The sequence below is a fragment of the Cyprinus carpio genome, chromosome B6, assembly GCF_018340385.1.
Source record: "Cyprinus carpio isolate SPL01 chromosome B6, ASM1834038v1, whole genome shotgun sequence".
NCBI lineage: Eukaryota > Metazoa > Chordata > Actinopteri > Cypriniformes > Cyprinidae > Cyprinus > Cyprinus carpio.
In genome coordinates, this window is record NC_056602.1 from 16814699 (window position 1) to 16841479 (window position 26781).

The 26781-nt window shown below is 34.9% G+C and overlaps 2 protein-coding genes across 3 annotated transcripts in view; one reads left to right on the forward strand and one right to left on the reverse strand.

Moving 5' to 3' along the window:
* LOC109066119 (leucine-rich repeat-containing protein 40) overlaps window positions 1-2348 on the forward strand; it is a 76425-nt gene extending 74077 nt beyond the window's left edge. Inside the window, exon 15 of the mRNA XM_042725928.1 lies at window positions 2038-2348. Within this exon, the coding sequence (XP_042581862.1) occupies window positions 2038-2305 (268 nt within the window). The 3' untranslated portion in view covers window positions 2306-2348. The remainder of the gene's footprint in view (window positions 1-2037) is intronic.
* Window positions 1-26496, reverse strand: part of LOC109066117 (leucine-rich repeat-containing protein 7-like) — a 95242-nt gene extending 68746 nt beyond the window's left edge. Inside the window, exons 1-2 of one of the 2 annotated variants that reach the window (XM_042725915.1) lie at window positions 26099-26496; window positions 9102-9377 (exon numbers count right to left, since the gene is read on the reverse strand). The gene's annotated coding sequence lies outside the window, so the exon portion shown is untranslated. Of the gene's footprint in view, window positions 1-9101; window positions 9378-22981; window positions 23132-26098 lie in introns of those variants that run through there. The other variant, XM_042725916.1, reaches the window with a different exon arrangement.
* Between the last annotated feature and the right edge of the window lie 285 nt (window positions 26497-26781).

A 26781-nucleotide genomic window follows, 5' to 3' on the forward strand; every position in this document is an offset into this window, starting at 1 on the left:
CTTTTATACAAAATGTCCCTTTTCAGAAGGCAAAAACATTACAAGCCTGGAAAAAATCAGCACTGGAAAGTTTCTGCCAGGACATTATCTGTATCATTTACAGACACAAAACACAACATAGTGTGTAATTTAAAATACATGTAAAACACCTGTGAAATGTTCCTTCATATTAACGAAGCACATTAGGCCCTATTTATTTTACAGACTTTTCTTAGAGTGTACATTCATTCATACGTCACAAGTCACGTGTTGACACATTTGGTGTCATGAAATAATAATACGCTTAGTGTTATGATAAGCAAACATCTTTTTCTCTGCAACAGAAAGTATCTAGAGCTTTACAAAGACCATTGCCGTGTTGCACCACGATGCAATAAATCATTTAAGATATTTCTTTGGATCAGCTCTCAACAGAAAATCTAAAAATTCAAATTCATAAGTTTGAATAAGAAAAATGTACAAGCTTTAAATGTATTTGTATTCAGCTGATCCTTCTTTTTGTAAAAACCTACAGAGATGCCAGTTGACTAAATGAAATGCAGTTATTTTTAACTATTTATTATCTCATCTAAACACACTGAAAGCAAGACTGTTCAGGTCCTGACATCCCTAACTTGATGTTATATCCACTCAGATAAGTGTCTGGTTGTGACAGACTGGATATGTGCTCCCATGCTGGTATAATGAAGGTTTGACGACAAGCGAGCCACAGGCCTCACCAGCAGACCTGAGATTGTGCCAGCCTCAGCAAGAGAGAGGGAAGTGTGAAACCTCAGCCAGCAGTGCTGCTGATGATGAGAAAACTCTCAATTAACTCTCACGTAATCATGCAGAAGAAGAGACTGTCAAACACAGACAGACTTTTGCTGAGACCAAAACTGTGATTTTAGTGACTCTTGAATGGTGAGCACTTTTTGGAAGCTTATTTCCGCCACAGGATTTTTTTTTTTTTTTTTTTTTGATATAAAAACATTATTTTGACTTTATATTTTAACTTGCAATTTTGAGAAAAAAAATTGTGAAAGAGTTGTGAGATGTTAATAAAATTTGCTTTTTTACAGAATTGCGAGATATAGCTCAGGTTTCTGAGAAGGAAAAAAGTCATCAGTTATCTTTTTTGTCACTTTGATGCCACTGAGGGTCAGTCATAATTTCCATAAATATTTCTGTAAATAATTTTCACGCTTGAAATATTTGAATGATTTTTGATTATTAAACACCTGGTTTTAAAATGTTAGTATTTTGTGATGTATTTTCATATTTTAAGATGGAAAGTCTGGGTCTAAATGGTAAAACAATGGAATATAAATCACATAAAATATATTTAAAAGAAAAAATTATAAAACAGTTTCCATCACCCTGTCTTCATGCACATTTTAAAGTATTGCATCAGAAACGAGTGATGGAAATGCCAAATTTCAAGAGAAAAAAAAACACTTAAAAACGTTTTTAGTTATTATTATTATTATTATAATATGTTAGTTCTAAAAAAAACTACCCCCTTGCTTAAGTACATTGAATTTTTTTAATCTTGTGCACTTTATAATTATTTATGTATGAACTGAATCTGGTTTACATATCTGAACCTTGTAGACAGGTTTAGGTATTCATGGTGCCATGGAAACATTGTGGGATGTCATGGAGACAATCCAAGTGGAATGTCATGGAAACATTATGAAGGAGAACAGGATTGAACCATACAAATCTCTTCTAACCGTAGATATGAGAATTATGCAATGCTGAAAACACATTTTCTTTTATCTATGCCATTTCAAAAGCTTGAGTTGTGCACAGATTTTATTACATGGCCCCAAGATTCTTTTTATTACCCTACTGTGATTGCATTGCACGACCCTCCAATTTTTTTTAATTACCGTGATAAGAAAATACATGCCTGCAACAAATAGAGATTACACTGAGTTACAGTGCAAATGTGTTAATGTAAGCTTTACATTTCCTGACTGAATTTCCTTTATTTATGAATCTCTTTTGACTTGAATTTACATGCAAACATCTGAATAATGTGTCATTCAACAGCAGAAGAGCGATCCTGAGACCTTACTCACAAGAAGTAATGGACACAGAGACTGGTGAGTCTTTAGAGTGGGTGTCTGAGAGGAAGAAGTGGGGCCGACTGCAGGAACTAGTGTTACACCACCTACCACACTGCCTCTTCAGGGACTCCAGGCTTTCTCTCCTATCCACGCTGATGCTGAGGTGTAGCTATGCTCCATCTGCCGCTGTTGCCATGGCAACAAGTCCCACTGATCTACATAAGACCACGGAGGGAGATCTGTTCGTCTGATCTATTAGCATGACTCAACGGCATCTTCATCTTTGCCAGCCCCCAAGCCAGTCATTTTGGAAATATGACTGAACGTAATTAGACTGACCTCGGAGTAAAAGCGCAACGACGTTTCCTTTCAATATACAATTTAGTTTTCGCTCTCCTCGATTGAAATTTGTTGTCCAAAGTCCTCAAGCGGATATTTCAGTCAAAGTGTTCGGCAGACACGGTCAAACATCAAGTATGTTGTAAAACAGTTTTCAAATGAAACAACAGTTTCTAACTGCAATCATGAACTAGATAGTGCACTTTAAAAGTGATTGTAATTTTAACAGTAAAAGACTGGAAAAATGCTTGGAAACTGGTTAAATTCAAATGATTATAATGGCTGTCAATATATGTTGAAATGACAAAACATGACTGTTGGATATGGTTTAAATTGTTTTATTAAAATGTAAAACATTTTAAAATTGTAAAAAAAATAATTTTACAATGTTTTATTATATTTTATTGTATTAAAAATATTTGTTATTTTATTTTCTTATATTATTTTTGCAAATTACAGTTCTCATCAGTGAAATTTACAGGTTGTTTAGTATACATGTTTACTTTTTCGTTGTATTTTACAGAATTATTCTGGCTTTTTAATGCATTTTTAGAGTGTATAAATAAACTGGGTGTAAATAGAAAAAGCTCATGCCTACCAAACAAATATGATTCTGGTTTTAATTGTAAATGACTGAAAATATACTAAGATTTATTTGCCTGCTACAGGTTGATTATTTCATGAAATCTAAATAAAATTTTCATTTTGATAATTGATATATGCTATAAAATTTGCCATTTATTTATGGGGAAATGTACTTTAACTCTTCTTGAAGTTCTTCAAAATGTGACAGTCTGAAGACTGTTGTTGAAACATGTCTGTAACAAATTCCACATGAGCTGTAGTCTAAATGCTTGCAGGATGCTGTCATTTTCATACGTAGTGTATAAAATAAGTATATAGAATCATTATAATTGCATGATCTGATACATAGCACACTGCAATACTCCGGGCAATAGAATTAGGCCCACACATAAGGAGTCTAAAAATAAAAGCTAAAGCACATTTAGCCACAGCTCTGTCTGTGCTTCATGCAGAGAAACAGGTTGTTTTATTAACAACATCATTTCTGAAATTTTCTCATTCCAAAATTGAGATTTACATTTACATGAGATTTACATGAAATCTTAATATATTGTCTATAACTGTAGCAGTGTAGAAGTTTAGTGTAACATCAGTATAACCAATTAGAAAAGAGCTATGGAGGATGATCCTGACCACCACAGGTGACAGTACAAGTGTAAATTTTGTGTAAAAATATAACATAAATAGGTCACACTTTATTTTAAGCAAACCATTAACTATGACTTTTGTCCTAAACTCCTAATTTGTTGCTTATTAATAGTTAGTAAGGTAGTTGTTAAATTTAGGTATTAAGTAGGATTATGGATGTAGAATATGGTCATGCAGAATACAGGTGCATCTCAATAAATAAGAATGTTGTGGAAAAGTTCATTTATTTCAGTAATTCAACTCAAATTGTGAAACTCGTGTATTAAATAAATTCAATGCACACAGACTGAAGTAGTTTAAATCTTTTGTTCTTTTAATTTTGATGATTTTGACTCACATTTAACAAAAACCCACCAATTCACCATCTCAACAAATAAGAATACTTCATAAGACCAATAAAAAAAAACATTCTTAGTGAATTGTTGGCCTTCTGGAAAGTATGTTCATTTACTGTACATGTACTCAATACTTGGTAGGGGCTCCTTTTGCTTTAATTACTGCCTAAATTCGGCGTGGCATGGACGTGATCAGTTTGTGGCACTGCTGAGGTGGTATGGAAGCCCAGGTTTCTTTGACAGTGACCTTGAGCTCATCTGCATTTTTTGGTCTTTTGTTTCTCATCTTCCTCTTTACAATATCCCCTAGATTCTCTATGGGGTTCAGGTCTGGTGAGTTTGCTGGCCAGTCAAGCACACCAACACCATGGTCATTTAACCAACTTTTGTATCACTATCTTCAAAAAGCTGGTCAGCAGAAGGAAGCATGAAGTGCTCCAAAATTTCTTGGTAAATGGGTGCAGTGACTTTGGTTTTCAAAAAACACAATGGACCAACACCAGCAGATGACACTGCACCCCAAATCATCACAGACTGTGGAAACTTAACACTGGACTTCAAGCAACTTGGACTATGAGCTTCTCCACCCCTCCTCCAGACTCTAGGACCTTGGTTTCCAAATGAAATACAAAACTTGCTCTCATCTGAAAAGAGGACTTTGGACCACTGGGCAACAGTCCAGTTCTTCTTCTCCTTAGCCCAGGTAAGACGCCTGTGAGGTTGTCTGTGGTTCAAGAGTGGCTTAACAATAGGAATATGACAACTGATTTTGCTTGACAATCCTCATAAGACTGCGGTTCTCTCAGTTGGTTGTGCATCTTTTTCTTCCACTCAACTTTCTGTTAACATGCTTGGATACAGCACTCTGTGAACAGCCAGCTTCTTTGGCAATGAATGTTTGTGGCTTACCCTCCTTGTGAAGGGTGTCTCTGATTGTCTTCTGGACAACTGTCAGATCAGCTGTCTTCCCCATGATTGATGATAGTGAACCAAACTGAGAGACCATTTTGAAGGCTCAGGAAACCTTTGCATGTGTTTTGAGTTGATTAGCTGATTGGCATGTCACCATATTCTAATTTGTTGAGATTTGGTGGGTTTTTATTAAATGTGAGTCAAAATCATCACAATTAAAGGAACTAAAGACTTAAACTACTTCAGTCTGTGCGCACTGAATTTATTTAATACACGAGTTTACAATTTGAGTTGAATTACTGAAATAAATTAACTTTTCCACAACATTCTAATTTATTGAGATGCACCTGTATGTGCTTTATAAGCACTAATAAACTGCCAATATGTTAATAATAGGCATGCTAATAAGCAATAGTGAGAATTGGTCCCCATCCTAAAGAGATACCTAAAATACAACAATGGACAAAAAAAAATCACATCTGTGTCTATCATGACTATTATAATCACATTATTAATATTATTACAAAGACATTTTACAAAGATTTTACAAAGAAATTTATATCAAAGTTTGAGAGCCATAGCACAAAAAACCCTATGAACTATGGACACTGAAACTAAAATGTGTTACTACACTCCCTGATCTCCCCCACCTCAAACGATTTAACTAGACAACTGTTATTTCTAAATTGACTGCAGAAAAGGAAACTTTGTAACAGCTGCATGATATATCTTGGAACTTTGGTTGTAGAATCAATACTGCATAATGCTTTCTTTCTGAAGTTTGAAGCTAACTGGTTTGTTGCTGGTCCAAAATGGTCTAACATGGTCTAATGACCACCTTGGACCAGCTAAACAAAAATGTTAAAATCAAATACTGAAATCTATTAATGATCCATTTAGCATCATTACATCCTTTGCATTATTGTTCACCAACAGATCCTCTGCAGTGAATGGGTGCCGTCAGAATGACAGAGTCCAAACAGCTGATTAAAAAAAAAAAATCAATATGATCCACAAGTAATCCACACGACTACAGTCCATCAGTTAATGTCTTGTGAAATAAAAAGCTTTGTGTTTGTAGGAAACAAATCCACTAAGACATTTTAACTTTAAACCATTGCTTCTGGCCAAAATGCCATTATCCATAATAACACTTCCTTAAAATTAAAAAGTCCATGCCTTGTTATCCACTCAAATCAAAATCCACCAACGCATTTGCATTTTGGTTCAGAACATTTTTGGACTTTGTTAGCTTATAAATGGTGCTTGCTGGAAGCAACAATTTGAAGTTAAATACGTCTTGATGGATTAGTTTATTACAAAACAGACAATTTTTCACTTCACAAGACGCTAATTGATGCGATGAAGAAACAAACTCATCTACATCTTGGATGACCTGAGAGTGAGCACATTTTCAGAAAGTTTTCAGAATTTTGGGGAGCAAATTTTCTTTTAAAGAGGCACAACACTATATAGACTGAACAACATGAATTAGGCTGAATAGGGAAAGGTTTCTGAATCGCTCTTGAATATTGTAGTTTTATTCTTTCAGAAGCCAATAGTTCACCATATAAAACATACTGCAGTATGGGGCAAACCATTTATACTTCTAACAAGGAAACCGTATGTTAAATAATAAATGTTTTTTAAATGATGAGACTGAGAGAGTGTGTGTTGGCATCTTCAGCTTCTACCAAATGACAAATTAATTTGTGCCTAAATACTATGTGTAGAACACATTCATTTCTGCATCACTATTAACACAAGATGTAACTACTGTAGGCTGATTGTGCAGCCAATAGTGACACAGCTCCTAATTTTACGGTGTGAAATTCCACTGGATTATAATAAAGATTCAGATTTGAGTGGGAGTTTGACTGATTGCATTACATTTTTTTCTTCTAACTCACTGCTTTCACCCAGTTGCCCCACCATTAATCTACTCTCTGGATCTTCTGTAATGTAGTTTCCCATTATCACAATGGCCAACAGGACAAGAGCCAGGAAATTCCCATCTGGTAGAGATAAACCTTCTACCCTTCTGTTTTTTCCTTATAAACAGTCAACATCTGAAGTAGAAAATAAATAAAACTTTGCTCAGATGGATGATATTCTGTGTTATCCATATTAATAATTAGAAATTAAACCAGTTGCCCTGGACTATAAGGGATCCAACATGGTTCTGTCAGTGAATTAAAGGTTTGATAAGCCTATTCTTATACGCCTGGACACCTGTTGTTCAACCAATTACAGCATTCTGAGAATGAAATGGATACCAACTTGCACTTGTCCCAAATATCACATTAGCAACATGTAACCTCAACTCTTAAAGACATAAACATAAATGTAAATATGCACAAAACATGCACACACTAAAAAAGGCAGGATGATGGTGTTTATAAGCAGAGCAAAATCAGTGGAAAAAATGCATTTTAGACTGTTGTACTCTTAGGAATAATTGGTGTATGATCGTGCATGTAAATGCACTCAGTGCAAAATGAATAGTCTGTCAGAGCGTACATGACTCAACAAAACATTAAGAGTAAAGTCTCTGAAGGATTTAGGAGAATGTGTGTCAAAAAAGAATAGCATGGTGAATTCAGCATGGTTTTATTCCAACCTGACATCTCTCTTCTCTTCACCAAAGCCAACAGAAGAGAAGGTGCTAATGAGAACACCTGGCTGAATAGCTGAGAGCGAGAAGTGTTCCTGAAGCCATTCATTACCTCTCACAGCGACACTTACTCGTGTAGATCACTCAGACCCAATTTGGTGCATATGAGTAGACTGAGACTCACCCACAAAAATACATCTAGGAATTTTTACCAAGCAGTCAGGGTTTGATGGATAGCATGGCCCAAATTAATGAGAATGCCAAAAGATTAAAGTTCATGTAACAAAACTTACTTATTTTTTTTTTGAGCTGACAATGGATATTTTATTGTATAGATAATTTCCCCTATTTTTACATTTAGATGACTTTGCCAGCATTTACAGCTCACAGCTCACTGAGTATCCATTTTTACTATACATTATAAAGTTGTGATGCCTAAACTTCACTTGCAGCATTTCAAATCATTTATATTCATTTTCAGTATTTCATTTTTTATTTATTTAGACAAAAACATCGATTTTTTTAATATATATATATTGTTAACATAATTAGTTTTGTCAAATGATTAATCACGATTAATCACATCCAAGATAAAAGTTTTTGTTTACATAATATACATATGTACTGTGTATATTTATTATGTATATATAAATACACACGTGCACATATATAAGAAAAATTTGTTGTATTTGTATATTAAATATATTTATATATAACATAAATTATATAAATATAAATATATGCATGTAAATACATGTAAATATTTTCAAAATATTTAATGTATGAGTTTCAAAATATATACACAAAATAAACATAAACATTAAACAAACATACACCATCTAAACAAAAATCTATTACTTTCTATTTAAACTACATTAAAAAAGTCTGGTGTCAGTAATATATATATATATATATATATATATATATATATAAATTTTTACATATATTTGTATTAATTTATAATATTAATAAATGTTGAAAGTCAAATGTAAGGCTAATCTCTACTACAAAATCACACTGCTTTTTTTTTCTTCTCAAAAACAACAACAACAAAAAAACAACAACAACAATAAAAAATAAAAAATCCAGAGTAATCATTTCTATCCTCACCCATCTGTTGTATTCAGTGGAGTTCAGCCACAAAACTCAATAGTCTATAGCCCCCAAATCGAAAGTGTTGGACAATTGTGTCCAGCTGTTCCTAATCTCGATCACAGGGCAAGGCCAGAAGTTAAATGATGGCATTATTTGTCTCCCATCCAGACTGCAATAAAGCTCAGTGAACCCATTACAAAAGTCCACTCAACCTTTCAATAGACCTCTATGACCACAGGAAATTATGGAGCCATTTGGATTGTCAAGACAGAACCCATAACTTGTACAGGAAGGGCGACAGTAACAGGCACAGAACAAAGGCCAGCTCTACCACACACTTTTAATGTACTATTTCCTTCAAAGCTCATTCATATTCTTCTTTAAGCATACAAACCCAAACACTGATTTGAAACAGAACAAAGAACATTATATTTATGAAAGAAAAAGCACAGACAGACAGCACCAGCGGGGTCTTTATCAATATATTGCTTTTTTATTCTGCCGTTTTTTCACACTTACCGAAGTAGAAGTGGGATGACCTTTTGTAGATTTTATTGGCCACTCTCTGCAGAGACTCCCAGAGCAGGCAGGACTTGTGTAGATTATCACTGGTGGGAATAGACAGCCACCCAGTTCATTTGTGTGCAAACACTCATGTTTTCCTCATCTTCAGCATCCTGTCCAAATCCTGCCAACCAATAGACTCTGATGGCATATCCTGATATACTGCCCATGCTACACTCTCAGTGCTGATGCACTGACTGAACGAGGCTGCCTCTTGTATTCCAGAAACAACTGCAAAACAGAGAAAAGAAGGCATTGTTTTTCTTAGCAAATCATTTCAAACTTTACATGCAGAAAGGAGTCAGGCAAGAAATAAGTGCCTTTTTGTCTTCTTATACCCTTTCTGTCAAAATAAACAGTCATAGCAGCATATTACATTTACCCTGCAAGTAGAAAACACTCCTAATAAACACATATTCTGTATAACTTGTACATTATTATGGCATAATACTTTTTTTAAAGTCTCTATTAAAGTTTAGGGTTTGTATTTAAACAAGTAACCCATTTTACATTTGTAATGTAATGTTTTTCCAAGTGAAACAGGATATTAAAGGAAAAATATTGAAGAGAAAAAACACTTTATCCAATAGGAACTTGGTTAACCTGAAGGTCAGGTTTAATGCTTTTTATATTTTAATTTAATTTAAAAATTTTACTTTAATAATTTGCCATTATTAGCATAATTTTTGCTATTTAAAGGGGTCATATGATGCAATTTCAATTTTTCCTTTTTCTTTGGAGTGTTACAAGCTCTTGTTGCATAAAGAAGGTCTGTAAAGTTGAAACTTTGTTTGGCCTTCCAAAAGAGGACTCAACTAGAAATCAGTGGTTAAGTTGTATTTCAACACTGTTCCAGAACAGTTCAACCCAAATATTCAGATGTGTGCTGCGCATTTTATGGAGGATGAGGACTGTTTCCTCAATAAATATCCCCAAATCAAACTGTGGCACAACGGCTGTTTCTATAAAGTTGGGCAGTTCAAACTTTGCAAGGACAGTCTGGCGCTTCTGATTCACAGCCTGTAGGTACGTTTTTTATATTTAAATAATTTGTCAATGACAATTCAAACGCGAGTTTTGAGCAGTTGCTTGTTGTTTGTTGTTTCTCAGATCACAAATACAGACATGGTTTTATGTTTATGCAGCGCCATACTGGCCTGGGAGACAGCATCACAGTATGTTAAGGGGCATAACATTTCCGTCACACGCTTGAGGCATTCGGCCAATCACAACGCACTGAATAGCTGGCCAATCAGAGCACACCTCACTTTTCAGACCGATGAGCTTTGTAAAAATCGACAAAGGAAAGACTATAATGTACATTAAGTGGAAAATAATGTGTTTTTTAACCTTAATCTGCATAAACATATTGCATTATACCAAATACACAAAATAATGTTATTTGTAGCGGCATCATATGACCTCTTTAAGTTAACTGTCAGAAGTTCAGTCTCTGAAGTCATTTTAGAGTGGAGCAATTTCTTTCTTTCTGATTAAATATTATGAAAGCTGATGAATTGTGCACAATATGATTGAAAAATCTACAGTAAAGGGATAGTTCACCCAAAAAAATTAATCACCCTCAAGTTGTTCCAAACCTGCAGAAGTTTCTTTCTTTTGCCGAATGCAAAAGAAGATATTTTAAAGAATGTTTGCATCCAAACAGCAGCAATTGAGTTCCATTATATTTTTTCCATACTGTGGAAGTCAGTGGGGTCAGTTCATCAAGTCAGTTCATCAACTGTTAGGTTATATCTTCTTTTAGAGAAAAACTCATATAGGAATAATTGAGGACAAATAAATGATGACAGAATTTTCATTTTGGGGTGAAGTATCCCTTTAAGATTGCAAACCAGATTCCATTTTGAAGTCATGTTGACCTAAAAGGTACTGGGTAAGAAGAAAATAAGGGTCAAGATCCAAGATCTATCACTGCCCATTTATTTTCTAAATACGTTTAGGAGATAAATCACAGTATCATTTCCATGTGATTTAGCGCTGCTGCAAACATACATTTGGTGGCAAACAGCACAGCCTTTAAGATCAGCATGTGAAAACAGCTCACTATTAAAGTAAACAGATTTATGGCTGCAGGGCAAAACTGCTCTCAGAGATACAAGATGATGAGCAGTAAATCACATCTAAAGAACTGCATGAGTGAGTGCACCTAAAACATTTAATATCTGGAGCTAACACTAACACTATAAAAACAGAGTGGCTTCACATGTGGAACAGTGCATTTTTTTTCTTTTAACACTTTATATTTATTGTACTTTTTTATTGTCTGTAATTTACTGTAATACTTGCTGAATGTGTTTGCACTGCTGTTTCCTGAAGGAACCATGTTTTTCCCTGCAATGTGCTAAAATATAACAATAAATCTGACTTTTACTTTTTGATACAAATGAAATATACATATTTACTTATAATTATTTTTCCCATTACATTTTATTACATCTTAAAAATGTAATAAAATATGTTTTAAACATTTTTGTGGAAACCACAGCTTTTTTTCAGGATTCTTTGATTGAAGTTAAAAAGAGCTGCATTTATTTGAAATAAAAATATTTTGTAACAACACTCAAAATCAGTTTAATGCATCATTGCTGAATGAAAATATTAAATTTCTTTCTTTTTTTTTTAAATCTTTCTGTCCGAAAACTTTTGAACAATAGTGTATATTTTCCTATGCATGTTTATGCAATTTTTTCAAAAACATACAGATATTTCACACATTTTTTCTTTCCTTAATAAAGAAAATCAAAAAATAGATTAACCACAGTTAGTTCTTATTATAACTTATTTACTTATATCCTTAATTAAATTAAATCATAATCATTCTTACAAGTTTAATCAAGCCAAATTGTTCCCAGTTCCCTGGAATTTAGGGTATGCGTGCATTTAGTTTGGAATCAAGAATATAACTGCATTTATGTGTGCTTGTATGAAATTTACAGTGAATTTATGCCTCTTCAATACACATGATTTCTACTGCAGACAATCAAAGTACTGTTCATACAATAATGAAGCAGAAAGCGGAGGGCGTGTTGTGTTAAACAGATATGACTCACTGGGTGCCAGAACAAACCAATCTCAATTCTCCACAACACTTTGTGTTCTTTTTGAAGTACATGTAATTGTCAACACTAGTCAAATTTCACAACTCAGGGACATCACAAAATCCCTCTACTACTCTAGAATATCATTCCTCCAGCCATGTGACTTGGGTCCCTGGGAGCACAGCTAAAAAAAACAACTATGGATATAACAGGAATAGAAGGCTTGAGCATTTCTCAATATAAACTAGTCAATGGAGCTAAACATACCTTCAAATTGAGGGAGCATGACTCATAGGCATTCGAGATGCGAAAAATCGTTGCCAACCTCAGCACAAAGATAAAGGGGATTATGTGAGTGATGCCAGCAACACCCTGCAATGGTGGTGCAACTATTTATAAAGCTGCCCTCAAAAATACAAACAAAACACAAAAGCTTCTACTATTTATGTTTGTTGGGGGAGAAATGAGTAGATGTTAAATTTAGAAGCATGTAGTACTGTCCTAGAATGATTGTAGCAATATTTGACTTAATTTAAAGGAATAGTTCACCCAAAAATGAAAAGTTATTTTTTACTCACCCTCATATGGTTCCTGTTTGACTTTTTTCTTATGTGAGACCCCCCACCCCCCCCCCCCCAAAAAAAACACAATATTTTGTCTTTTCATGTTTTCCATAAGACCAAAAATTTACCATAAAAGTGGCCCATATGACTCTTATATTCTAAGTCTTTCAAAGCCATTTGCTAGATTTATATTATGAACAAACCAAATGTAAGTCATTATTTACTGATAAGCTGACAATTTAACTGCTTTAACTGTTCTGACAATTTGAACTTGATTCATGAGAGATTCAACTGAGTAAATGAGTAGTGAACGAATCATTCAGTATGATTTGTGAACCTGATCCAACTCAAAACAGTTATTCATTCACTTATCTGCTTCTCGAGATTCTGTGATTCAGTTGCAACACTTCTTGAGTTAACAGCTCAGTGGAGGGGAAAAATATCAATTTGTATCATGACTTAAGGCTTCGAAAGACTTGAAATATAGTGCATTAGTCACACAGATGACTTTTATGATTCTTTTTGTTTTCTTTTTTTTTGTCATGTTTGCAATTTAATCATCAATATGAACAGACATATTGAAAAGAGTGCAGTGAAGAATCTTCGAAAATTATTATTTTGTGTTTAGAAAGAAAATAACATACAGGTTATTAATAACATGAGAGTGGGCAAATTATTTTATTTTATTTTATTTTATTTTATTTTATTTTATTTTATTTTATTTTATTTTATTTTATTTTATTTTATTTTATTTTATTTTATTTTATTTTATTTTATTTTATTTTATTATTTTATTTTATTTTAGCCCAGGTATACAATTACACATATACAACAAAACAACATATAATAAACTAACATTTCTAAAATGAAACTTCAAGCATCAACAGTCCACTTAAAACAGAAAAGTAAAAATAATAAAGGACAAAAAAAGCCACTAATAAAACACTAAAAACCTACCAAGCCGCCATTTTGCATCCTTGAATATTGAATTTAAATATTTAGGTGAACTATTCTTTTAAGAACTCAATGGCAAAATAAATAATTAATTGACGGATAGGCAATCACATGGTCATCAAAACAGCAAATCACAGTTCCAGGTGTACGCTTGGTGTTGTTCGCCAAATGCCAACAAGCTTCCTGCACCTGAGGTCCAGATCTGCTCAGCAGGAAGCGAAGCCAATGACCTCATGCTTACGGATTCCCACGGCACACGGGAGCATTCTGATGAAAAAGCCTTAACCAAGAGGGAGGACGGAGTGTTATTAAATCACATCTCCTGAGGGGAGCCCACAGCCAGCGATCAATGTTGGGAAAAAGAATTGTAATTCGCACAGTATGGCAAACAGCAGCATTTAAACATGCCAAGCTCAGGTTCAATCGCTCTGTTTAATGGAAGCGAAACGTTTAAGGTCATTGTCCCAGCGAGGCAGAGGAGATGGGGCCCAGTCTTCATCCTACAAATGATGATGTATAGCATCACGGGACCGTCTGACTGAGGCAGAATACCAAGTGAAATCCAACCTCCATTCAATCATGAAGACATTCTCCATATAGAAAAGATACATGGACCGGAAACATTCGATTCATTTAGATCTATTCATTACAGTTACTTTCTAAATAAAAAGTGATGAAAAAGGTAACGTAATGAAAGTATAATAATTTATCAAAGGGTGAAAAACTACTTCAGCATTGGGGGAAAATTATTTACATGCATTTACTTTAGTCAAATTATTCAAAAAGTGTGAAAATATGAATTCTGTGTGTTTAGAATACATAACATGACATGATATTATCCAGAAAAAGTAGTCTGCCATATTCTAAAAATGCTTAAAAATATTGTTTACACTTTAGTTTAAGGTTTCCTTGTTACAGTGTAATTACTAGTGCTGTCAAATGATTAATCGCATCCACAAATAAAAGTTTTTGTTTACATAATATGTGTGTTTACACATATGCAATCTGGGTTATATAAAGCGACGGGAAAACTTTTTGTAAGCGAAGAAAACAAAAATGACGACTTTATTCAACAATTCCTTTGTCACCAGTCTCCTCTGTGTCTCTTCATATCACCGTATGCTGCGTATGCTCTTCTGTATCATCTCCGCCACAAGGATGCGCTGTTTTCTTTCAAATCAAAGCTAAATACACATAGAAACTGCGCATCCTTGGGGCGCGGATGATACAGAAGCGCATACACAGCATACGATGATATGGCAGTCTATGGGACAGTCACAGGCCTCTCGGTTTTCATCCAAAATATCTTAAATTGTGTTCCGAAGATGAACTGATCTTTTAAAGGTTTGGAACGACATGGGGGTAAGTGATTAATGACAAAATTTTCATTTTGGGGTGGAGTATCCCTTTAAGGGTCAAAAGTGCACATACTGAACAAATACCTCCTGACATAATTTGAACAGAGTGCGAAAAGTCTGAAATCTTTTACATGCAAATACATTCTTCAAAAGCAAATGTTCACCAAAGCACCTTGCACTCATTCAAAGACGGCTAAGCTGTCCTCAGGTCAGGCATGGCACAAATAAAACAGATAAATTAATAAACAGAAGGAAGGGGAAAATGGAGCAATCGTCCCCAAGGTCCTCTGTTTCTGGGACGTACCATCAACATTGCTTCACATTAGCGAGGTAGTACAAATGCTAAAACACATCATCAATGTTTATTATAAAGCACAGCAGGGCACACACAATAATTCCTGCCTCTAATGCTGACGGCCCACGGCGGAGAGTTGAGGATAAGTGGAGTTGCCATGTGAGGAGACGAGATCACTGAGTCACTTGAAGGAGAGCACCTCCAGGCACTAACACAGCCCATATGGCCTCTCGCAGAGCAAGAGTTTCATCCCCTGCACCTGCCTGTAGCATTTTTGTGTTTTAAGAAGAGGCGTATTTTAAACGGAACTGATATGCTGATATGTGTATAGTGCATAATATGTGCATCCTCCACAACATTAATTCTCCTAGAATTATTTCACGTTTTCTTTTTCAGGTTCTACTCATAATAGATCGACTTCAGTCATTTAAGCTTTTTAAAGTTTCGTTTTCACAATCTTTGATGTTCCACATGCACACAGACTGATAATTATTACCAACTAAACATAAAATAAACAGTCCATTAGTTCAAGAAGACCGAATTAGATATTAACCAGAGGGATTGAAGCCTGAAAGATGCTGTAAAACCCTCAATGTCACAAGACTCCAAAACAGGCAGCCACGCAAGAGAGTAATATTAGACAAAAGTCTCTTGATGGCACCCAAAGGGTGTCTAGGCATCCCAGAATGCCTTGCTCTGGCCTACTTTGTTATTTCTGGTGCCCCTGCATTTTGTCAGCACATGGTGAAAAATTGTACTCTGAATTAAGGAAAGACCTGTTTAAACATTCAAGCTTAATTCTTTTACTGATAGGCATTTGTGTTTCTTGTGTTTTTTATTTGTGTTCCTCCCTCAGGTCCAGTTGCAGAGGACAAAATGGAATGAAACTCAGCTGGAATTAAACACTATAACTACAAATCACATCCTCCAGGGTTGGGAAATGACCCAGCAGGTACAGTCAGGCATCATGTAGTCATTCACAAAAAATGCTGCAAACTCAGTGAGCCAGACAATATAATATTTGTTCTTTAAATGTATTAAACTTCACTTGTTAAAGGGACAGTTCATCCAAAGATGAAAATTCTGTCTTTTGTCCATACAATAAAAGACAGTGTTGTTTTGCACCCCATTTACTTTCATTGTATTTCATTGTATGGACAAAACAGATCAGTGAATCTGTGAATTTTGTGCTGGTTCTTTTCAATGAATATGTGGATCAGGTTCACAAATCATACCAAATTATTCATTCACTATTATTATACGTTCACTATTAAACTGTGACTTAAATTTGGTTTGTTCTTCATATAATTCCCCAAGTAAAAAGTAATATATGTGACCCTGGACCACAAAACCAGTCATAAGTAGCACGGATATATTTGTAGCAATAGCCAACAATACATTGTATGGGTCAAAATTATAAATTTTTATTTTTATGCCAAAAATCATTAGGATATTAAGTAAAGATCATGTTCCATGAAGATATTTTGTAAATTCCCTACTGTAAATATATCAAAACTTAATTTTTGATAAGTAATATGCATTGCTAAGGACTTAATTTAAACAACTTTAATGGCAATTTTATCAATATTTTGATTTTTTATTATTTTATTTTTTTTGTACCCTCAGATTCCAGATTTTCATAAAGTTATATCTTATAACTTTTTCAAAAAGTTATATCTTATAACTTAAAAAATATTGTCCTATTGTCATAACAAACCACACATCAATGGAAAGCTTATTTATTCAGCTTTCAGATGCTGTATGAATCTAAATTTTAAAAAATTGACCCTTATGACTGGTTTTGTGGTCCAGGGTCACAAATTTAAAATACATTTATTTCAGTTCAAATCTATTAACATATTTATTGACATATCACTTGAGACTTACTGATATAAAAGTTACAATTAAACTTTATTTGGAGTACTACCTGTGCACAATGCACATTTCTATAATATTGGTCTTTAAATGGAAGATATTTAAAGTTTAGCTAAAGTATACTTGCAATACAATAGTTCCACTTAAGCACAATGAAATATACTTATACTTACTTTACTTACTTATTAAATAGTAATTATACTTCTGCACAATTAAAGTGCATTAAGCACAAAATTAGTTGTTCCTATTTAGCAGTTTAGTATACCTAAAATACAATTGCGGGGTATTTTTATTAAGTACATAAATATGTAAATGTATTTGTAGTATACTTAGCATGAAATAAATGTATTTCAAATACATTTTATTATATTTATTTTTCACTATGGTCTAGTGAATGGCTTTAGAAGACTGAAAATAGTGCAAAAGTCATACGGAACACTATTATGGTAAATTTTTATTAATTTGGTTACTATGAATGCTGTTACATGCAAAAGACCCACATGAAGATTCTTCAAAATATCTTATGTCCCACAGATGAAGGAAACTCACATGGACTTTCAATTTTCATCTCTTAAATAATACAGTAAATCCACACTGTGTTGCCTATTTTATGAAAATATTTTGGCGTTAAATATGGCGTTAAATTGTACCGCAATATAAATAACTACTAACTAGCTACTAGCTACTAAGTCGCAGAATGTGCAATTATCAAAGCAACAGTTATGCAGTACAATAATCTTACAGAGTTTGATCAAACAGTGGAGCGATCTTGTATTAATAACAGTGTCATTTCTGGAAAAGAGAATATGAGGTTCCTGCATATATGAAATATAAGACAGAACCTACTGACAACAGGGGAAAAAAAAAGATGCTTTTTTATTTTCTAAAATACATATCAAGCTTGACAGTCCCAGCTTTGAAAATAAAAGGTATTGTAGAGTACACACAATGCCTGACGTGAAACATTACCTTGCCAGCAACTGAAAACTTCAGTTGCTTCTGCGTATACATGTACACATAATCTACTGTACATGATGGCAGATTTAAGCCCTACCAGACATGACATTATCACAGAGCGATTTGCAACTCTTCCACTGCTCCACAAAGGAGGACAAATTGAGTGGACTGGTATGATTCCTGTGTGAATTGCTAGATCTGGTATAGTCAGGAGGAAGTGCTTGGGTTTGTACTGCAGTGGGGATGGTGAGATGAACAGAGAGAATGTTTTATTTGTGACTTCACACAGCGAAGCCTGCCTGAGTGGGCTGACAAGCGCTCATGCTACACAGAGTTGCCATGGAAACTGCAGGCTACGGAGGAGAAAGTGCAAGACAGAGGATATGAATTAAGTTCTGTCATTTTATCATCTACTGTTGACTACAGCGTGTGCGTCGTGGCAATGGTAACGAGACACTAAAGCAAACATACTTAGTGCCTACTAATCTTCTAGATAAGACTTGCTATTTCGCCTGTACTTCATAGCCACTGTCAGAAATATCAATGCATTTCTTCAATGTGGATTACTTTTGACTTCAAACCATCAAGCATTTTCTGTTTCCATGCTTAAAGATTATGGGATACGCACTACTCTACATGTAAGCCAAAGCCTGTATCAAATGAAATATAATGAAGTATGTATAGCTATATTAATAAAAATATCTTCAAAACCAGCGATAGCTCTTCCAAAAAATGAAAATTCTGTTATTATTTAATCACCTTCACGTCAATCTAAACTTATATGGCTTTGTTTCTTTTGAGTAACATAAAGAATATATTTTCAAGACCCTTGTCTTTATAATGCGAGGCGATGGGATGCAAAACAATACTGTTCACTGAGACATTTTCTCATTTCAACATATCCTTTGTTTTCCACAGATTAAAGAAAGTCATACAGGTTTGGAACGACATGTCATTTGAATTCAGATTATATAAATAGCTTGCTTTGGCTTCTAAATAGAATAATCACTTATCTGATTGAAACGCTTCAAAATGCAGCCATGGCTCCATCTGCTGCACAGAGACAGATCGATACACTTCACTCCAGGCCTACATTCCTCTATGTTCCTCTATCTTATTAAAATGGAAAATGTGAATAGAAAAACAATTTCCAGAAATGCTTCTGCCATGTAATGTGTGACTAAACTAAAGCAAATCTGCTCAAAATAGATATTATAGCAAGAGATCACTTAGTATATGGGTCCAGTACTATGTTTTGCCCCAGTTTCTCATTCGCCTAAAGTGCAGCTTATTTGAACATTTTAGGTTCAGCAGTAAATCCTTATCTGCCCTGTAGCAGAACAAGGACCAATCAAGAAACAAGAATACTAACTAATTTAGAAGATCCTCAAGATCTTGGAGCTCTTAGAACAAAGAACAGAGAAAATATGTTTACATATTTTACAGACAGTAAGATTTTTTTTTATATGTCTTCTGTTTTTAGGGCATATTATAAAATGGCATTTAAAGGAACCTTATGATTGTAAACCAAATCCAAAAGCCTTGCCATATCAAAAATCCAAATCCTTTCCATACTACACTATTCCCCAGTTACGCATCTGTCAAACTATTTGTGTATTAGTATAAAAGGTATACTTTAAGCATTTTCTCGTTCTATCAAAACAACGCAAGTGCACAAAGTACATGCTACATGCTCAACCAAGGGCAGGATACTGTCAAATTCAAGTAATAGTTTGCCCAAACGTTAAAATCTTCTCATCATTTACCCACTTTCATGGCCTATCAAACCAGCTTATCTTTATTTCTACACAGTAAAATACATCTGTTACATTTACAGCATTTGCAAAATGCCCTAATTCACCATAAAAAAAACATGGTGACATTGTTTCAAGCATTACGGCTTGGCACATTGGTACCAGAATATTGTAAAACTTCATTGTTTTTTCTTGCAAAAACCATACGTTTAACAATATTTTAACAGTAAAATTACATACAATATAATGTAAAACCTTTTAGAGTTTTTCCAACATATATGGCACGGTAAGTTAGCCTTTTAACAGGTTTTTACTGTAACATTTTCACAGTATATTTCTGTAAAGATTAAACATATTTTACACTGTACCATGGAACACACACACAAACACAAAATTCTGATGAATATCTCAACAGAGCAGATAGCCATTACCTCTTATATTACCTGATGGAGTAGTGGGCACTCAAATAGTTGGGAATAAGCTGAGGGAAAAAACACAAAATAATGTCTTTCCAAATATACAAAGAAAGCCAACTGGAAACGATTATACATTTCCACCACCTGGGCAGAGGCTGAACTTGTGACACTGCCTGACCAGCGCACTATGGTATCAGAGATTGTGGCCCAGTTTATTCAGCGGTTCTGAGAGTTGAGCCAACACAGGATGTGCGTGTCTGCCTTATAGGACCATAATAGATCAACCTTATTTCAGCGTGGTCACAAAAACGTCTAATATACCAGCTGCCTATTACAATATTCTTAAGTCCCGTTCACACTGACAGCAGTTTTATTGCTACTGTTGATTGCTTGGTGTTTCTGCCGCTGGATGCCTTAATGTTACTGATATGCTTTGTAACTGGCCACAGCTTTAAAAATATGCTCACCAATGAGATGTACTGCTGGGAAAAATAAGATGTCTTTGCTGCTAAAAACATTTGAATATAAGCTGCAGCAGTCCATTATCACAAACAATTGTAAGTGAATAATTCCTGGTCAGGAATCACTGTTTATTCCAATCACGTCAACCTGCCAATCTCTTCTCTCCTCCCACGGTCAGCCTGCCTCTAGACTGTTTTAATAAGAAGCTGTGAGTTAGGAGATGGTGGGTTGCTTTGCCCTGATGCAGTCTACTCAAGCTTGACGCAAATAAACAATTAGTCCCTGTGTGTCCAATAGATGCATTTTCAGTGAGACCACCCCCACTATGAATAACAATCTTCATAACATTGCATATATAATGCGACTACATTAAAAAATGTAATACCTACCTAATGGTAATGGTGTAACATTTCCAAAACAAGTACATAGAATACAAAACATATGAACTGTTCATAACCCTGTATCAGCATCAAACCTAACAATTTCCCGGTTATTTACATCAATATGATATTATTTGCAGTATTTAGCTTTAAATGGCCAAGGTAACTTGCTCACTCAAGAGGAAAGGACAAACCAACACAAAACACAAACACTGTCTGTACAGAGGTACAGACGTGCTTTGAGAGAGAAAGGGAGGCAATGACTCCTCAAAACAATTCTGAAAAGCAAAAAAGCATACCAAGGGCACAAAGGGGGCGCTTGTGAAAACCCTTCTTAACCCAAAATGACAAATGAGACACCTACAATATCGTGAACTTCAAAAACTCTAGCAAACAAAGACCACATGACCACAAGTACAACATCAAGTGCAAATGAAGGCAAAAAGTCATTCGAATGAATGCAGAAATGCTCAACTTCAAAAATACATAAACTTGATTTGAAGTTTGTGACTTGGTTTTAATAAATAATGTGTTACAATAAATTATATTAGTATTAATGTACAACTACTGTTACAAACAGAAAAGAAATGAATACAGTTATAGAGCAAGTATTCAATAAACTCGTGATTAATTGCATCTGTTTTTTTTAACTCTAGTCATCAATGAATATTGAAAAAAAAATTATAATATCAATCAAAAAACATAAATCTTCAAAAAATTATAAAAAATTCTTAAGAATAAATTTACACTGAACACTAAATAAACATATAAGAATGATTTCTGAAGGATTGTGTGACACTGAAGACTGGAGTAATGGCTGCTGAAAATTCAGCAGGCGGGAAGAAAATACTGTATATTTGTTAATTCGTAAACATTTGCCTGGAACATCAGTGGATCGAAACGTTGTGTTTAATAAAGTTTAAGAATTGGCAAGCATTGATAGTGTGCGGGTTCGTTACTGAAGGTGTGCTGAGTTTACCTTGATGAAATACTGTATATTAAAATATAAAACGGTTAAATTATCATAATTTCACAAGATTACCATTTGTTCTGTATTTTTGATCAAATAATGTTGATTTGGTGAGCATGAGAGACTTCTTTCAAAAACAAACATTTGAATAGTAGTGTATACTTTAAACACATATTTAATTTATATTCATAAAAGTATAAATAGTATTGGTTGGTTGTCAACAATCTCAAGTGTAAGGTAAGATAAAGTTCCATCAAATAGAACTGAACAGAGAAGGGACTTTGCCTCCTCATTTCAGAAACCTCTCACACACCACCGGTCCAGCAGCATACATCCAATGCCCTTGCTGCAGGTGGAAAAGTGAATGATTGATTAAGTGGATAAGCATGCTGAATAACTTTTACTCAGCTCTTCAGAAATCTCCCTCAGCCATCAGTCACCCTCCTCACACACAGCAGGGGCCACTCTCAGCCTGCCATTGCAGTAGAGCACAACTGGAAGCCCCCGCTCTCTGGCTCTCTCTCCGCAGAGTAAGCTCTTACACTGCAGACGCCCACACAACACTGAAACGAAACCTTGTCTGTAGGCTGAAAAGCTGAAAAACTGTCTTTTCTGCCAGCATACAGAGAATCATGACAGACAGACAGACATACAGAAAGAGCAAATATCGCTTCTTCACAACCTCAACGTGACGTTCCTGAGGTCCCTAAGTAGGATGTAAACCGCAAGTCATCGAGGAACAGCGATTACACTGCAAGCGCTGAAAATTATGCATCACGCAGACATTCTTACCTACACCGATGATTCAAAAGGTGAAAGCTTGTGGGTGTTCCCATGACTGGCAAACCACAGCACAACACACAACAGATGGGAAAGTAACACTTCAACAAACACTTCAACAAAGAACCGTTATGTCCACCGAGAAGACAGCAGATGCATTGCTTTGCTCCTAGTTGTGAAGTCACATAGTGAGTAAGGGTGTTCCAGATCTGCAATAATAGGCGATAATTATAATAAAGTGCTAAACCTCCAGCATTCTGCTGTGTATGTGTGTGAGAGAGAGAGTGTTTATGTGTAGGCAGGCCTTTCACACAGAGATGATGCTGCACCATGGAAACCTGTGCAGATATCTGCAGCTAATTATGCAGTGACCCGCTGACAGATATGAAGAGGAAAAAGCACCGTGGAATTAAAGTGCCAGCTCTGGCTGCCTCCATTCTCCACACCACTATTGAAAGTGAGAAAATGTGTGTATAAGAGGGAGATAAACTTAAAAGAGTAACACATGGCATGATGTAATCCAGCAACTTTAGGAGAAATCCTAAAACTACATGTGAATCCAAATACTTAAAAATGCTTAAAGAGCAGTAGCATACCAGCATGATGAAACAGAGTTAAAAAACGAACGCTTTAAAGGTCCAGTAACAACTTCATGCAATAACAATTCGATTAAAGCAACTGTATGTAGTTTTGTGTATTTTTGTGACTTTGGAGCCCCTATACAGTTAATTGAATGGAACTCGCTGTTGTAAAATATATCACTGTGGTAATTAGATAGCTGTACATGTGCATTCGCCTTATTAGAAGTCAGTGTACCATCAGTAAGGTAAAAAATAAAAAATTACGAAACTAAAAATGGCATTTGTTTGTTACTTTGGCAGGTCAGCCATGTCTCAGCACTATATATGCAAACTGTATTTAGTGATAAATATCTCTAACTAAACAAAGGCATAAGTTATTTTCCCTAAAATATTAGTTTTTCACCATACCAGTGTGGACTATATACATAGATCTGTATTGGTAATGCACACCTATTCGATTATTTTGTATGTTGTGTATTTAACAAATGTATCTCCTTGCTCTATCATGATATAGGTACATTATGATTAAAAAAGCTGAGTATTTTCCATGGGACAAGCTATGTAGGTCAGGGTGACCTAGTTGACAGAAGACCTACTTTAATCTGATTGGCTTTATCAAGTCAATCCAGTCCCTGCTCTGCTGCTTCCTTCAAACCAGGTCTGTTTATGTAGCATTAATCCTGAAATCATCATAATAAACTCTGAAACATGAGGCCTCACATTGACCCATACGTACATCAAAATGAATATATTTTAATTCATCGCAATGAATAATTGTGACTCACCCGACTTATTATTATTCTTATTATTTTTAAAGGTTTTCTTGATTCTGAACAGGTAAGGAAGTTATTACCAATATTTTCTGCTTTTTCTTTCTGCTCTTTCTAACATGAGAGACCCAGATAATTTAGCTGACTCTTATTGGCCTGATGCCCAGTCAAGAAGGTTTAAGATGGATTTCTAGAGGAAAACATTCCAAGGATTTGGTGACCTTGTGAGGGAGTGATGAGCCTCTCGAAGGCAATGATTTCATATCTTTCAAACTACCTTTTTATCATTTCAAACTATAGACAGTAAGAATGTTATTTTGCCATAGCCTATTGAATACATTTTGGTTAAACAACAAAAACAAGCCAAGTGCATACTAAATGTCCACTGAGATCCATCAATATTTTTTTCCTAAATATTATTCTATTAATCATAATAGAATAATCTAACTCATAATGTAAATATAAATTCATTCTGCATATTAATCTAAATGCTTATTTGTCTGACATGCAATCATAATTAGAAAAAATCCTGCATCTCTGACATTTTTGCAGATGCCTTATTGAAGAGTAAATAATATAGGTGTCTATTGAGAATAATTTTACAGTATATTATGTTAATGTATTTTATTATATTAAAATATACAGTAATTCTTGACAATGTATCTAGAGAAAATTTATTTAAAGTAAACTTTTGCACTAAAATTCAAAGTCGTGATTACTGTTAACGGTATATCATTCGCCCACTCTTAGAGTTTGCCCTTTTCGAAGAACTTTGGGAACACATTTAATAACCTGCAAGCTTAAACCACTTTGCTTTTATTTATTTTGCTAACAATTATGTGGGCTAAATGTTCTCACTTCAACATTTAACCACACACATATAATACAAATCAATCAGGGTCCCATGGAGTTTCCAAAATTATTTCTCAATAAAATAAGGAGGCTGTTATGGACTTGACTCATTTTCAAACCTCTAAACCCACATAAAGTGTATAAAATGTCACAAAGTGTTCTATACAGACTCTTATTCGGTCTTAAGAATACAATGAAAACCTTTAAGGTCTCTTACACATTCAAAAATATGCAAAATACATATGTAGGCTACTATTGTGTTAACTAGAGTAAAAATTTGTCTTAAACCCCCAATGAAATCAGTGCACCAACTAAAATGGTTTGACATTAATGCAGCCATTTTGGTTTACTGTACATTTTAAAAACAGACAAATGACAAATTATCTTCAAGTGTCCCACTTTAGCTGTATTCACCATTACACATTTCTGACAAGTGACTGAATGACGTTACAGTGTATATGTTGTTGAAAAGTTGATCAAGGCTCTTTTGGGGGTAATAAAACCTATCCACACACATATAAAGCGGTTAATCCAAGTAAACCTTATATGCAGCAGTGCCAACCTGAACTTGATCCTGAACGCGCCTGGATTTCTGAGTAAATTCATAATGACTTGACGCTAAAAATGACCGGAGAGATTGCGAACAACTATGTTAACTTGTGCTACTTAGCAAGAACCCGTTATGCACGTGAACTCCTTTGGGACAGAGAGGTCAATACTCACTCAGAGGTGTTTCTAAACATTTGAGACATGATACCCGCAACATGCGCAAAAGCTCTGCTGCTGACTTTGAGTAGGCGTACTTTCATTTCAGCCAGCTGCGACTCAGTGCAGATGCATGAACATTCAAACGCTGGCACTATAATGAAACGACTTCTTTACAGAGCAAAATAAACATGTAAAACATGCACTCGATTCGTACGTACCGCATGGAACAGTTTGCTCATTTTGGGACCGAATGAACAAGGTTAGAAAAGGACGGTTTCCAAAAAAAAAAAAAAAAACGGATTTCGGCTCCCTCACTTCCGAAAAAAATCCAATAGAAATAGCAGTGGATGACGTTTTTAATCAAAAACGACTTAATTCTCTATGTTATTAACCATCGTGCCTTCTTGTAGATCGTCTCCATCCTCTCTGCATCGTCGGTGCGGTTCAGTGCAATGGCTGCGCGCGTGCATACGGTGGTCTGCGGACGGACTCCCACGACGTCAATCAAACAAGTTCACCTACGCTTCACTCCTGAGTGCGAGGATTGGTTATGAAGTTGCATTATGTCTCAAATCATAAATTATGCTCTCCGCCACATTATTCATGTCATAGCGCCTGCTCGCGCATGTGTTTACAGGCCACGTGAGTTTGCCGCGAGATCATCGAGGGTCCCACGCACCTTAACACAGATTAAAGTAGCCTACATAATCTAGATTTCTGTAGATTTAGACTAATACGCAGATATTATGCAAATATTTGTTTTTTAAGTGTTCTTTTTAAAAATTGGCAATAAAGCAAGGTGGCAGATGATTAAGTAATATTGTTAATTACTAAAGTAGCCTACGATTGCGAGCCATCATAAAATAGCCTTGTCATTGCTTTTAACAGTTCACTAAATAAG